Raw genomic sequence first — 14,422 nt, forward strand, 5'->3', positions numbered from 1 at the left:
CTTTTGGACAACTTCCAATGCCTGTACATCCATTCTGAAAGAGGGGTAGGTCCAGTGTAATCTCTGTGTAATTATAACAACACTGAACTGTGGTTAACTCCAATCCTCTTACAGTATTTGCTCAAATGACTACTAATTCTGTCCCAATTGTCTCCAGTATTGAAATTAAACAGACAAATCTTGGTTACCGAATTTATCCCTGCACCGCATTTTTTTAAAAAAGAGTGCAACATTAGCAGTTTCCAGTTCTCAAGCACAAACCCTGAATTGACAGATGTTTGGAAAATTGCATCCAGGTCCTCTGTGATTTCTCCCTAGGCAATTAAGCATGCACCCTATCTGTACCAAGTACACCTAATCTGTTGAACACCTCTATCAATTTATGGTCCATCTGAAATCTTCCTTTTTTGAAACTTCACCTGTATCTTCTTCCTCAGTGAAGATTGAAGTAAAGTACTGTTAGTATCTAAGCTACACCATCCACCTACATGAGTACATTTCTGTTTTGGTCTCTGACCCTTCACAATTCTCTGAAAACCATTTCTAGTCATATGCCTATGAAATGTTTGTTTGGATTCCTTTGTTTGCTGCCAACATTTTCTCACGCTCTCCCATCATCTCTCACGCCTTATCAGTACGGCAATAATTGTATGTATTGCTCAGTACTGCTGCCACAAAGCAAAACAAATTTCATGACATACGTGATGATGATAAACCTGATTCTGAAATGGGTCTCTATTGTGGACTGAGAGCAGGAATCATAGTTGTGATAAAGGGAAGTGTGGGGGGGGGAGCAGGAAGCACCAAAGGGACATTCTATAATGATCAATAAACCAATTGCTTGGAATCAAATGACCTTGCCTGGCGTCTCAGGGTTGGGTGTGTCTACACCCGCACTACCCCACCTCTGGCTTTCCTTATCTGCCACCTGTCCCACACCCCTCTGTCAGATTTACAAACTTGCTCTCCACTCCACATTGACATATACAGTACTGTACAGAAGTGTTAGTCACTATATACAGTGATTAAGACTTTTGCACAGCACTGTATTTCTCCCCTCCCCCCAATACTTGTTCTACTTAACCTGGTTCTCTTTTCCTTTAAGCTTGTTCAGCAATGTTACCTTTCTAAAAGTTGACCAGAAGCATACTGATCAAGAAAGTTTTTCTGAACTAACTTCAAAAACAGCTTATGTTTTCTCCTATTGATATCCCAGACTATATTTGTCCTTTTGCATATCTCTCCATTGCACTGCAAATATGTTCCTCAGTGTCTTTCCCTCTAGTCAGCAGCCTGTAAAATTAGTACAGTACCAGTAATGCAATTACAGGTCAATTTACCGCTGAGAGATTCTAACCTTGATTTTGCCAGGACATCCTTCCAGCAGCACAATATTCCTCTTCTTCTATCCATTTCCCATCTTATATCCAGGAATACTTGCAATCTTTTGGAAACTATGCCTGCCTGTCATTTACAAAAGTCTTTGAATCATGATATTATTGCAAACCCATGTGAATAAAAGTGCCAATAGCTCAACTTTAGTCATAATGTCATAGAAATGCACAGCACAGAAATAGGCCCTTCAGCCCAACTAGTGAACCATTTAAACTGCCTGTGCCCACCAACCTGCACCAGGACTATAGCCCTCCATACCTCAACCATCCACAAACCTATCTAAACTTCTCTTAATAATAGCCCTCCATATCCCAACCATCTACAAACCTATCTAAACTTCTCTTAATAATAGCCCTCCATACCCCAACCATCCACAAACCTATCTAAACTCTTAATAATAGCCCTCCATACCCCAACCATCCACAAGCCTGTCTAAACTTCTCTTAATAATACCCCTCCATATCCCAGCCATCTACAAACCTATCTAAACTTCTCTTAATTGTTGAAATTGAGCTCACATGCACTACTTGCACTGACAGCTCATTCCACCCTCTCACTACCCTCCGAGTGAAGATTACCCTCATTGTCCCCTTAAATCTTTCACACAAGGTCACTGGAAAAAAGTCTGCTTGCATTTACTCTATCTACACGCCTCAATTTTGTGTACCTCTATCAAATCTCCTCTCAGTCTTCTTGTTTAATGTTTCATAGGATTACATTGCATATGTGCAATTCTATGTTAGATGTTAGTGCTCCCCCTGAAAACAGTTTTATTTCTTACCCTTGGGCAACCAATCTCCAATTATTTCTGTACCTTCCCCCTCCCACTTCTCTTCTACTATATTTGACATCAATTTCCCACAGGTATCCTTAATCCCATCACAGGAAAGTCACAGCCTATCCTAGAAACAATTAAAGATAAAGGAAACTATCTTTGAAGATGAGAATAGCTTTGTCACATACACATTGAAACATCAAAACATACAGTGAAATGTGTTGGTTACACCAACAACCAACACAATCCAAGTATGTGCCCGGAGGTGCACCATGTTTCTGGCACCAACACAGCATTTCCACAATTTACTAACCTTGACCTGTACGTACGTCTTTGGAATGTGGGAGGAAACCCACACGGTCGGGGGAAAAACATACAAACCCCTTAGACAATTGAACCTCACTTGCAATCACTGGTGCTATAAAGCACTACAGTACCATGCCTCCTTGAAACAACAAACGTTTGTTTACTGCACTACTCTTACAATTATTGCTCGCTGTTTTCCTCTTCCCCTTCCTCACTTACTGTTGAATTATCCGTGGTCCTACAGCCTGGGCTCTGGGCTCACTCCTCATTGGAAAATACTTCCACGGACTGTATGTCCTCAAGAACTAAATACAATTTAAGAGCAAGATGCTCTCAGGGATCTCCTGAATTATCTGCTTGCACTTCATTGTTTAGCTGGTTGCACCTCATTCCCACTATCCCCAAAATCTTTCAAACTACAGGGTGACCTCAGATATGTTATCCACAAAATATTCAACCTCACAGCTGCACTGCAGGGATATCAGCTGAAGAGTCCAATTCCAAGACCTGGAGCTTGGTTCCTCCAAATTATGACACTTGGAGTCAGAGTCGGAAAGCATGGAGAAAGGCCCTTAGGCCCAACAAGTCCAAGACAACCATCAAGTTCCCAATTATACAAATTCCATCTATTCTTCCCATAAACACTCCAGGAGTCTACTACTACGTTCATCTACACAACCAGGGCACTTGCAATGGCTATTTAAACCACCACCCAAACCTGAAGGCTAACAAACAGCTGCACTGTTATTGGATTGTTTGTTAAGTGCCGTGTCCTTTAATATAGGCAATCAACCATGACTATGATTGTTCTGGCAATTTTTCTACTGAAGTGGTTTGCCATTACCTTCTTCGGGGCTGTATCCTTACAAGGCAGGTGACCCCAGCCATTATCAATACTCTTCAGAGATCGTCTACCTGGCGTCAGTGGCTGCATAACCAGCACTTCTGATATGCACCAGGGGCTCATACCACCATCTAGTACCTGCTCCCATGGCTTCACATGATCTAGTGGAGGGTGGCTAAACAGGTGCTATGCCTTGTCCACGGATGACCTACAGGCTAGCAGAGGGAAAGAGCACTTTACATCTCCTTTGGTAGAGACGTATCTCTACTCCGGCACCCTGCTGTTAGAGGACGAACAGGCAAATTCCTTGGAAATCTGTGGCTATGTCACCATCATCTGTACATGTCCAGGACATGGGAAGTGTTCTGGAATTCATTCCTATATAGCATAGGATGTGTATTCCATCGGCCAGAGATGACCAGCTATGATTTCATTGGATTACTTCAACAAACAGAGAGAAAAAAAAATTAGACACCATTGCTCATAAACATATATAACCTGAAGGAACTTTTCTTGTGGGCTCTCCTCGCATAGAATGCCTCATGTAACTTTTGCATAAGTGCTTTCTACTATACACAAATAACAATAACCTTAACGTGATGTAATATTTCATAATATATTAACAATAATAGTGACATAAACTTGACAGAACAAGGTCAGTCGGATGGTTTCTTCCCGCCAAACCTATAGTTGCAGAAGTGACTAAGATGCAAGTCTCTTAGAAGTCTAAATGCAAGACCCTTTCTGCATGGAGCACTTACGTCCTGAATCACTGGTCAGAGTACACATTCAATTCTCAACTGATGTCATTAGATAAGGCATTATATTAGCACTACACTTTTCCAACTTACAAATGAGAAAGTGTGATTGAAATGTTAACAGAATTTTGTTTTGCATTTACAACTTCTTACCCCTTACTTCAGATGTGGTTTGTTGCACATTGTAACACAAACACCACAATACTGCATATACTGAGACACAAATAACTAAATACACGAACAAAGGATGGTGCTCTGTTTGTCTGTTCGCTGCACGGAGAGGTGTTACCCAAGGTTGTCAAGTTTCTACAATCTTAATGTGTGCTACAAGCTTAGAGCTGTTACAGTTTTAGCACCTTCCTTGCAGATGACTGATTCCCACAAACTAAAGGTTATGTTTATTTGAATAAATGAGCAGCAGTGATACTGTGCTTTGCAGAACAGTTCAAAAGAAAATTCAATACACTACACTGGTGACAGAGATAGGATACACTGGAGTCTCAGGCTGTAGAAAATAGAACTGGGTGAGTAATCAAATATGTGGAAGCAAAAAAAGGCATTCTTTGAACCTAAAATAGAAAACAATACACACAGAAAAGGAGCCCTGGCAGGATGGCAGAAACAACACAAAAAGATATATTAGCAAGTGTGGAAAATACTGTATGATAAAGCAAAGGGGTGTTCACCTGGAACATTTGGACATGTTTTGAAAGGTTACAGGGGCCACATGAAACAATGCTGAAGACCACCTACACATAGGACAAAAGCCATTTTGTGAGGAGAGGTGGTCAATACAATAGTCACCCATCTAGCAAGATAGGCAAGTAGTTAAAAGCATTTCCAACACAGTATCATTCAAAATATTTCAGAGTTACAAGTATGTGATCAGATGCCAGTGGAGGAAATGGGGGATTACACTAACACCTTGGGGGACTTACTTTGCAAGGCAGCAATTTTAGAAAGTTCGAGAGTGTTGAGGGACAGATTAGTGTGCAGTTTAAATGACATGAGGTTACAAACCCAACACCAATGTTTGAGGTACTTCAGTTCAGAAGGCAAGCAAAATTACAATTTTGATGGAAATAATATTGAGATGCACAATGGCAGACATCCCACCTCTCCCGGAAGTTCTGGGAGTCTCCCGCATATTGATAGTAGCTCCCAGACGCCCGGAAATTATAAACAATATCCCAGAAATCGATTTTTTTGAGAGGGAGAGGGAGAGGGAAAGAGAAAGCGAGCATCCTGATTGGTCTCTCTTCATGCTAAGTAGACCTATTAGTTTCTCTTTGGGCGGGCTTTACGGTCAACCTCAAAAATAATGACAGTGTTGCTCGCTGCACTGTTTGCAACAGTGACATTTCTATTGCCCACGGTGGGTTAAAATGTAAAAAACATGTTGAGGTGAGTTTAACAGGTGTCATTCATTCATTAGCATAGCTAATGTTATTTAAACTAGCTGGCTAGCTGCTAAGGAGCTACTCTATTGATGTCCTACGTGATGAGGCCAAACTCCCTGTAGACTTGCTTAAAGTTGTAATAGAATAAACATGATAACATAAGGACATATTTTAATTTCACATTTTCTGCATACACCCAACTTGGTTTACAGATTAGACAAAATCACTAAACAAAGTATTACATACACCCTTGGAGGTCAACCGGGTGGCCGGGTGGGGGGGTGGAATATGGGGTTGCAGGGGGCGGGGGTGCTACCTCCCTGAAAAGAGTTTTTACAGGGTGGGATGTCTGTAATGGTGTAGCTACAAGTAGGCAGGGAAAAGCTACAGGGGGGAGTAATTATGGCAGTAGTCATCATTTCTGCAACAGAACCAAGTTATATGTGCCATTTTGGAGTAAACCAACTAACCACAGGGACCTGAGAGACAGGAAAACCACAAGTCACACAACTGCAAAAGTGGGCCTTGCTGCTGATGTCAGCAAAGCCACACGGCTTCTACCTCCCGATTTAAAGCGGCCTGCTGTTATAATTATAGTACAACCAAAAAAAATTTCTAGTTCACGGTTTGCTTGAAAGCAAGGAAACATGCCAAGCAAATACAGACCAAGGGATGCTATCATGCCATTAGAGTTAACAATCACCTGGTAAACAGATGGTAACAGAATGGAAAACTACAAGTTCAATAACTGCCACTAAAACATATGAATGAGGCTTTATGTTGAGTATCCAGTGTCTTGAAAAAGTATTCAGCCCTCACAACTTTCCCCATTTTACTGTCTCATTTTCTAAATTTAAAAGATATTGAAGTAGGATTTTTGAGCTAATCTACAAAACATCGAGCATCATGTCCAATCAAGAGAAAAGTTCCAAAACCTTTGAACAACTTACTAAAAATGAAAAGCCAAAAATTGTCAGGCTGAAGAAGTATTCATCCCCCTTGTAATTACAATGCTAATTTTCCTCAGGTGCAATACTGTATGTTATCTTACCAACTCACCCAATTTGTTGATGTAGAAAATTGGAGGATCACCAGTTTTCAATGAATTCATAAGAATAAATACCCCCTCTCTCTGTAAGGTGCAATAACATGGTAGATTTTCAACAGACCAAACCAAAATGAAGTCAAAAGAGAATTCAAGACAAGTCAAGGAAATGATAATAGAGAAGCATAAATCTGGGGAAGGGTACAAAACCATCTCAAAGGCACTAAACATACCTTGGAATTCAGTGCAGTCCATCATGAATAAGTGAAAAACAATATGAAACCACAGCCACATTGCCCAAGTCAGGCCACCCCTCTAAAGTTAGTCACCAAAGAATGGCACTTGCAAAAGAGGCTACTGTCATGCCAACAGCCACTCTGAGTGAGTTGCAGAAGTTAGTGCGTGCAACTGGAGATGAAGTTCATGGCTCCACAATCTCCAAGGCCTTGCACAAAATGGGTATTTATGGAAGAGTGGCAAGAAAGAAGCCCTGACTTGCCCATGAAGACTTTGTAAAGCCACACTTAGAAGATACTGTGAAGATGTGGAAGAAAGTTTTGTGGTCAGATGAGACTAAAGTAGAACTTTTCGGCCTCAACACTGAAAAGTTCTACTTTAGTCTCATCAGCCAGGTAACACACTCCCTACTGTAAAGTATGGTGAAGCTATGGGGATGCTTTTCAGCAGCAGAGACTGGAAATCTGGTCAGGATTGATGGGAAGATGAATGCTGCTAGATACAGAGAATTCTTGGATAAAACCTGCTAGCCTCTGCCAGGAAGCTTAAACTGGGAAGGAAGTTGGTCTTTCATCAGGACAATTACACAAAGCACACTGCCAATGAGACATGAGACATGTGGTGGCACCCCAGGTCATTGGGGAACAGTGCCTGTCCTACCCATATAAACCAGCCATTGGTGCACTAGCATCAGCACCAGACTTCCAATGCGAGTGGTCTCCAGCCAGCTACCTGCATGCTTTCCATCCGTGCGGCACTGAGTATCAAGCGAGCAACTTGGCCTCATACAGAGCAGACAAAAATGCTAAAGAAATGGCAAGGTTCCCGCCCAATTCACCACAAGGCACGGAAAAGAACAACAATCCTATCCATACCTAATCAATGCCACCTCCTTGCCCCTCCATCCAGTGGTCAATAAAATTGGGATTAGATTGGGAAACAAGGACTGAGAGGACGTTCTTCTCATCTGTAGGTCAGTAGGTCAGTCTCATCTCCATGACCATTGGCTTTGCCTTTAATTCCTTCTCCCACTTAGATGAAAGTACAAGGCACCAAACTATCTTGAGCTAGCAAATCTGATATTACTGCTCATGGAAGCACCAGGACCACGTTAGTACAATGATCCAGTGGTCAAGAGAAATATCATCAAGGACCCTGAAATGGAAACAGGATTCCAGCATATTGATAGCAAAGTTGAACAACATAAAGGAACTTGTCCTGTGTAACTGGTAACCTGAACCATCAGGGTTCTCGAATAAAGGTAAGTATTCCTGGTGCAACTGAGAAAGTGGGAGCTTGCGGAGTGGAGTGTTCAGAAATTCCAGGGTGCATATCTGAAATGTCTTTAAACAGCAGTTCCCAACCTGGAGTGCCAAACCCCAGGGTTAATGGTAGAGGTCCATGGCATAAAAAAGATTGGGAACCCCCACTTTAGAAGGAGGAAAATTAATCTCTACAATGTCAGCAGGCAAATGCAGATGCATCACATTTCGGAACTACAAGTTTTGTAAACTTCCGCCATGAAGAAGTGATCACCAGCTGACCAAGAGGAAGAGAAGATTGTTTTCAGTAAGAGCTTCTATTAACATTGTCTGGTACATGATCAAGTCAATGTCTTGAAACATAAAAATTCCAGTAGCAAGGAAATGCAATGATGGAGAACAGCCAGCTGAAGCAAATAATTTAAACTGCATGACCCACTACAAAGGCTCCAAACATTTTTATGCCCTGGACCATTACCATGATGCAAGGGCTCCATGGACTGCAAATCCTTGCACTAGAAGGATGCTGATGAAGGAAGGAAGGGCAACAGACACCATGATAAGGCCACAGAATACTGCTACTAAACAATCATACCTGATGATGGATATTTCCTTGTCCCTACAGATATCTGGAAGTCTTGTCTTCAAAGTTCAAAATTTGCATAATTATACACCTTGTGTTTCATCTGCTTACAGGCAGCCACAAAACAAGAAGCCCAAAAGAACCCATTTAAAAAAAAGACATACCCAATGTGCGGGGGGTGGGGGGGGACACAAATCGTGCACACAATAAAAGCAAGCAACAGCATTCAGGGTGAAATTGGCTCGAAGTCACGAAACCTGGAGCAGCCAGGCAGGCCCATGGTCTCAGCCTATCACACAGTGAGTCAAATTGCTGCGAAGCTCATGGACACAAAGCCTGGAACAGCCGGAGCAATCTCACAGCCTCAGCACCACAGAGAGTGGAGCAAACGTGGTGGAGCAGTGATGAGAAGTGCCCCAACCTTTGCTACCAGCCTCAACACTCTTCCTTTTCAGTCCATTTGGCCTGGTGTTGAAACTGTCCAAACACTGGGTGGTCCCCTGCATAGGACCCCACTGCCTTGATACACCTTGGGCCTGGACCCTGCCTCCACGTTCTGGCCCGTAAGCGACCTTTCCAAGTCAGCCTGGCACTTAGATCAATCCAGCCTCACTCTTGGTTTAGGTGGACAGGCTCTGAAACATCTTTGCTCCAGTTTTTCTCCGCTCCGTTCACTCTAACTCAAACATGCCTCAACCTCACTCTGAACACTTCTCCTCGACCATGTCTTGGCTTCGCTTTGACTTTGCATTGCATCCTCATGCCTCAACCCTCAAGTCAGCCTCGCCTTTGCTCGTGGTGATCATTTACCCACAATTTACCACAGAAAAAGTGTTACTAATAAATTATTCAGTTGCATTTCTAGCTTTATGAACCACCAGCAAGCTGTTTCCCATCTTAAGCGGAGCCATCTTAAACTGGAAGTTGGTGCAGGAAATTTCCCTTTTGAATTTGATAATAAAGTAGCTAGAGAATCACATTGAACAGGCCCATGATGTAGAAGATGGGGATCAGCCAGATTGGGAGTCTGCCTTATTGGCCCCTTCACTTTCTCTGCCACAAAAGACAGGATAACCCAGTGGTTACCCACTTCCATTCCCATTCTGAAATGTCTGTCCACGGCCTCCTCTAAGGTCATGATGAAGCCAAACTCAGGTTGGAAGAGTATTCAGTCTGGTTATCCTCCAACCCAATGGCATGAACAACGATTTCATCACTAACTTCACCCCTTCCTTCCTCTCTTTTCCATTCCTCATTCTAGTTCTAGTTAACCTCTCAGCCTCTTCTTCTTACTTGCCCACTGCCTCCTTCTGGTTTCCCTCTTCCTTCCCTAGAACATTGTCCTCTCCGATTAGATTCTTTCTTCTTCGGCCTTTTACCTTTTCCAACTATTCCCTCCCAGCTTCTCACTTCATCCTCCAAACCTCCTCCCCCCCCAACTGGCCTCACCTATCATCTACACATTTACAGTAGCCCGATGGCATATTCAGAAGAATGTTCTTCCTCAGAGAAGTGTGCTTGCACCACTGCTGTACAACTTCTACATGAATGACTAACCAATAGATGATGTCACACGCTGTTTTATATATGCTGATGACTTATGCATCACTGCCCAAAGCACTGATTCTGACACCGTGGAGAAGACGCTTTCTAAGGCCTTGGAGGGACTAACATCCTACTATGAAGAAGACCACCTCCGCGCAAACCCATCAAAGATGCAAGTTTGTGCATTCCACCTCAGGAACCATGAAGCCAAACGTCAGCTTAAAGTAACCTGGTGTGGAGCACCACTGACACATTGCAAGCACCCGATCTACTTAGGAGTCACCCTTGACAGATGCCTCACTTTCAAGAACCACAAGGCAAAAGTGAGCGCACGAAACAACATCCTGAATGAGCTCACTAACACAAAATGGGGAGCAAGCTCGAAAACATTGTGAACCAGTGCACTTGCTCTTTGCTATTCCACTGCCGAATACATCTCGACCTGCTGAGTTCCTCCAGCGTGTTGTGAGTGTTGCTTTGACCCCAGCATCTGCAGATTATTTTGTGTTTACACCTGCCCTGCATGGGAAAGATCTACTCATGCTAAGAAGATGGATGCCGTTCTGAATGCAAGCTGCCGACTTATCACAGGTTGTTTAAAACCAACAAACACCAACAGCCTATATATCCTGGCAGGTAACGCTCCCCCGATAGGAGAACAGTAGCCAGCAAGAAAGAACAACTCCGTCAAACATCAGACAACAGGCACCCTCTACATGGTCACACACCTACACCTAGCCGCCTAAAGTCAAGGAAGAGCTTCATGAACAGTGTTGTTCCATTACAACAACCCCATCTGAAGCCCGCATCGCCTTGTGGAAAGACCGGCTTGCCAGTCTCAAACAACCCCCAATGATGGAAATTCCACTGGATGAAAGCCTACCCCCAGGAGCTAATTGCAACTGGGCAACCTGGAAGTGCCTTAACAGACTTAGGACTGGTGTAGGTCATTCAAAGGTGTCACTAAGCAGATGGGGATATACAACCAGCCCGACAACTTGTGAATGTGGAACTGAGCCACAAACTATTCAACATCTCCTGCAATGTCCATCGCTAGAGGAACCCTGTACTGTTGCAGATCTTGCCGAATTCAATAGCAAGGTGCAAAAATGTGTCTAGTTCTGGCTGGACCATGTATAGACTGTCCGTGGACATGATAAGAAGAAGAAGTAGCCTGATGAGGGGTCTCAGTCCTGAAACATCAACTGTTCATTCCTCTCCATACATGCTGCTGCACCTGCTGAATTCCGCCAGCATTTTGCGCTTGTCACTCTCAAATATCGACTGCTAGTTTGTCTCCCTTCCCCTCTCCCCACCTTCTTATTCTGCATTCTGTCCTCTTCCTTTCCAGTACTGGTGAAGGAGCTCAGCCTGAAACAATGCTTGCTTATCTGCTTCCATAGATACTGCTTGACTTGCTGAGTTCCTCCAGCATTTTGTGTGAGTTGCTGAAGATTTCCAGCACCTGCAGAATCTCCTGTTAAAGATCTAATGATTGTTGCAAATGAGATGGCAGATCCAGCAAAGAAAAAAGCTTGGAAGTAGTTACTATGCAGCATTACTGATGAAGGCACAGGATGAAGTGACAGGTACTGGCATAATGATACCCAAACAGAAACCCAAGTAGCACAGTACAACGCTACAAGAAAGACATCAAGAGGCATCATTAATCATGAGTTGAAGATGGATAGGAAATCCTCCCCCACCCTCCACTGTGGAGATGCCAAAAAAAATGTTTTACTCCAAAAGAGGGGTCAGCTGAGAAAGTTGAGGGAAAAAAAGAGCAAATAATAACTACAAGTAATGTGATGGAGTCATAAGTAGCTAGCCATCTGCACACAAGCTGGGTCACCTGGAGGAGGGTGTATGATGTTGAAAAACCCAAAACACCCAGTGATTCCAGGAACATCACTGAAGATGCGTCCAGAGGCATCAGTAGATATAGGTACACAGCAAAACTAGATATTAACTACAAGTGATTTGCAAAACCAGGACTTGAGTACTGTATAAAGAGAACAGATGTTAAGTACACAAGAGGAATGTACTCGTGTGTCCAAAACAGACGAGATGTCTGCAAAGCTGCTGATCAATATGGAACTAATTGGGTCCGCAATACAATCTTCCAAAGAGAAGTGGGGATGTGGTGTGAGGCTCTGTGGAGAGACTGGCAAAGTGTACAAGTCATGTATACAGATTCTGTGACATGTAACATTGATTGTTTTCCTGATGAAGACAGCAGGCTCACTGGCCTGAAGCTTTGCCTGGGTTCCTCTCTCCACAGATGCAAGCCGACCAGCTTTCTGTTGTTTTTTAAACAAGGCAATTTTTAAACTGTTGTTTAAACCAGTTCAGAAGAACTAGCAATCCACCAGAGATGACAGAATCAGTGTATCCCCAGAACTTGGGAGCTGATTTAATATCAAAAGGTTCACATGGGGAGAAAAGGGAACATGACCTTTAATGATGTCAAACAAGGTGGAGAGATACGGATTACAATACGTTTCGTTATACTGTATACTGCAACTATCAACCATATATTGTCCAGCGTAATTGGAGTATTTCCAGGAACGAAACATTCCAGTAACATTTTTTTTTGCAATAGTTCGATCATTTGCTTATTAACCTCCTTCCTTCGGTCATTGCCAACATAATGTCCAAATTAACGAGCCTGCTGCTTTAAGCTCAATGACGGATGGAAACTCGTCATCCACCAAACCAGATTCGCGACTCCAGCCACCAAACCCTTGCTACTACATCCTCCATCAACCAAAAAAAAATTAAAAGTGGTCTACACCAATCCAAACCTTCACCTGTCAAGCCCAACGATGTTCAAAGAATGTACTCTCATCCCAATTAAAAAAAAACATTATGTTCCCACCGTTCTTTTTGAAAGCGGATTTGTCCCGGGTTACGCGAGAACTCCAAATGACTAGCGTTGAACGCATAATGTATTTTAAAGTTATTGCACTGCATTTATTAAACAGAGACCACCTAATTGACCGATCCAGTCAACTGACCGATGGTCCGATTCCCGATCTCTCTCCTCCAGCTTCCCGATTATCACATGATGCCATATCCTCTGGCCACAAAACCCAAACTAAATACAATACAATAAACGCCAGTAATTTAATTGTATAAATATATTAAGAAATTAAGTTTACCTTCCAACTCATCGATGTCGTCTTCGTCCTCGTCGCCATTCTCAGAATCGGTTTGCATGGGTTCCTCGGCGAAGTTGACCGTCTTGGGGGCTCGTCCAGCGGCGCTGCCGACAGACACCTCACGGCTCGCCTGCAGCCTGCTGAAATACTGCGCGGCGAAGCCGATCAGATCGTCCGGCTGTTTCCGAAGCACCTCCACGGTGAAGCTTTGCAGCAAGTCCGTCAACCCAGCGGGGATGTTAATACTCATTCCTACGCGGTGATGTACCGAGGAAATCCACAACAGAATTACAGCGTCTGCAGAACGCCACGCCAACTTATCCCTGACAAACTCTCCTGATCACACGGACACATGCAAACTCTCACAGATCCCAGGAAATGCCGCCCTGCTGAATTGAAGTGTCATTGTACTTCCCCCTCTGTTCCTCGCCCGTTTTCAATGGCACAGAATAATTGACAGCATTTTCCAGAGGAACCTCCCCGCTCACCGACTGTCAGGAGCACGTGATCCAGAAACCATGGGAACCGCCAGGGCCGGCAATTTACGTCTGTAAAAGAGAATTGACTGGCTGGGCACCGTTTAAAGGGCCCGCGCTGCACAATTACCGACGTTAGCCGACGGAAGATGGCACAGTTGCGAGTTCACGCATCTCTATTACAGTAATGTTGAAGGGCAGTGTATTAAAACAAGATCCAAGGATGGCGAAGCTTCAGAATGCCACGGGGCAGCAAATTAGCCGCAAACAAGGGAAAATCTGTAGATGCTGGAAATCCAAGCTGCACACAGAATGCTGGAGGAACTCAGCAGGCCAGGCAGAATCCATGGAAGAGTATAGTCTTTCATCGGGACTGGAGAAAGTTGGAAGGTGTGGGGAGGGGAGGATGAAACACAAAGTAATAGGTGACACCAGAAATGCGGGCGGGGTGAAGTAAGGAGCTGGAAAGTTGCTTGGTGAAAGAGATAGAGGGCTGGAGAAGGGGGAAGCCATGAAAGAAAGAAAAGGGAGGGGAGCACCAGAGGGAGGTGTTGTCAGGGCAGGTAAGGTGAGAGAAGGAAAAGGGAATGGGGCATTACTGGAAGTTTGAGAAATCAATGTTCATGCCATCAGGT

At 43.6% G+C, this 14,422-nt stretch overlaps 1 protein-coding gene across 1 annotated transcript in view; it reads right to left on the reverse strand.

Moving 5' to 3' along the window:
* Nucleotides 1-13,831, reverse strand: part of LOC140186776 (cAMP-dependent protein kinase type II-beta regulatory subunit-like) — a 96,234-nt gene extending 82,403 nt beyond the window's left edge. Inside the window, exon 1 of the mRNA XM_072241318.1 lies at nucleotides 13,312-13,831. Coding sequence (XP_072097419.1) covers nucleotides 13,312-13,561 — 250 coding nt within the window. The 5' untranslated portion in view covers nucleotides 13,562-13,831. The remainder of the gene's footprint in view (nucleotides 1-13,311) is intronic.
* Between the last annotated feature and the right edge of the window lie 591 nt (nucleotides 13,832-14,422).

Source organism: Mobula birostris, chromosome 23, assembly GCF_030028105.1.
Source record: "Mobula birostris isolate sMobBir1 chromosome 23, sMobBir1.hap1, whole genome shotgun sequence".
In the NCBI taxonomy this organism is placed as follows: domain Eukaryota; kingdom Metazoa; phylum Chordata; class Chondrichthyes; order Myliobatiformes; family Myliobatidae; genus Mobula; species Mobula birostris.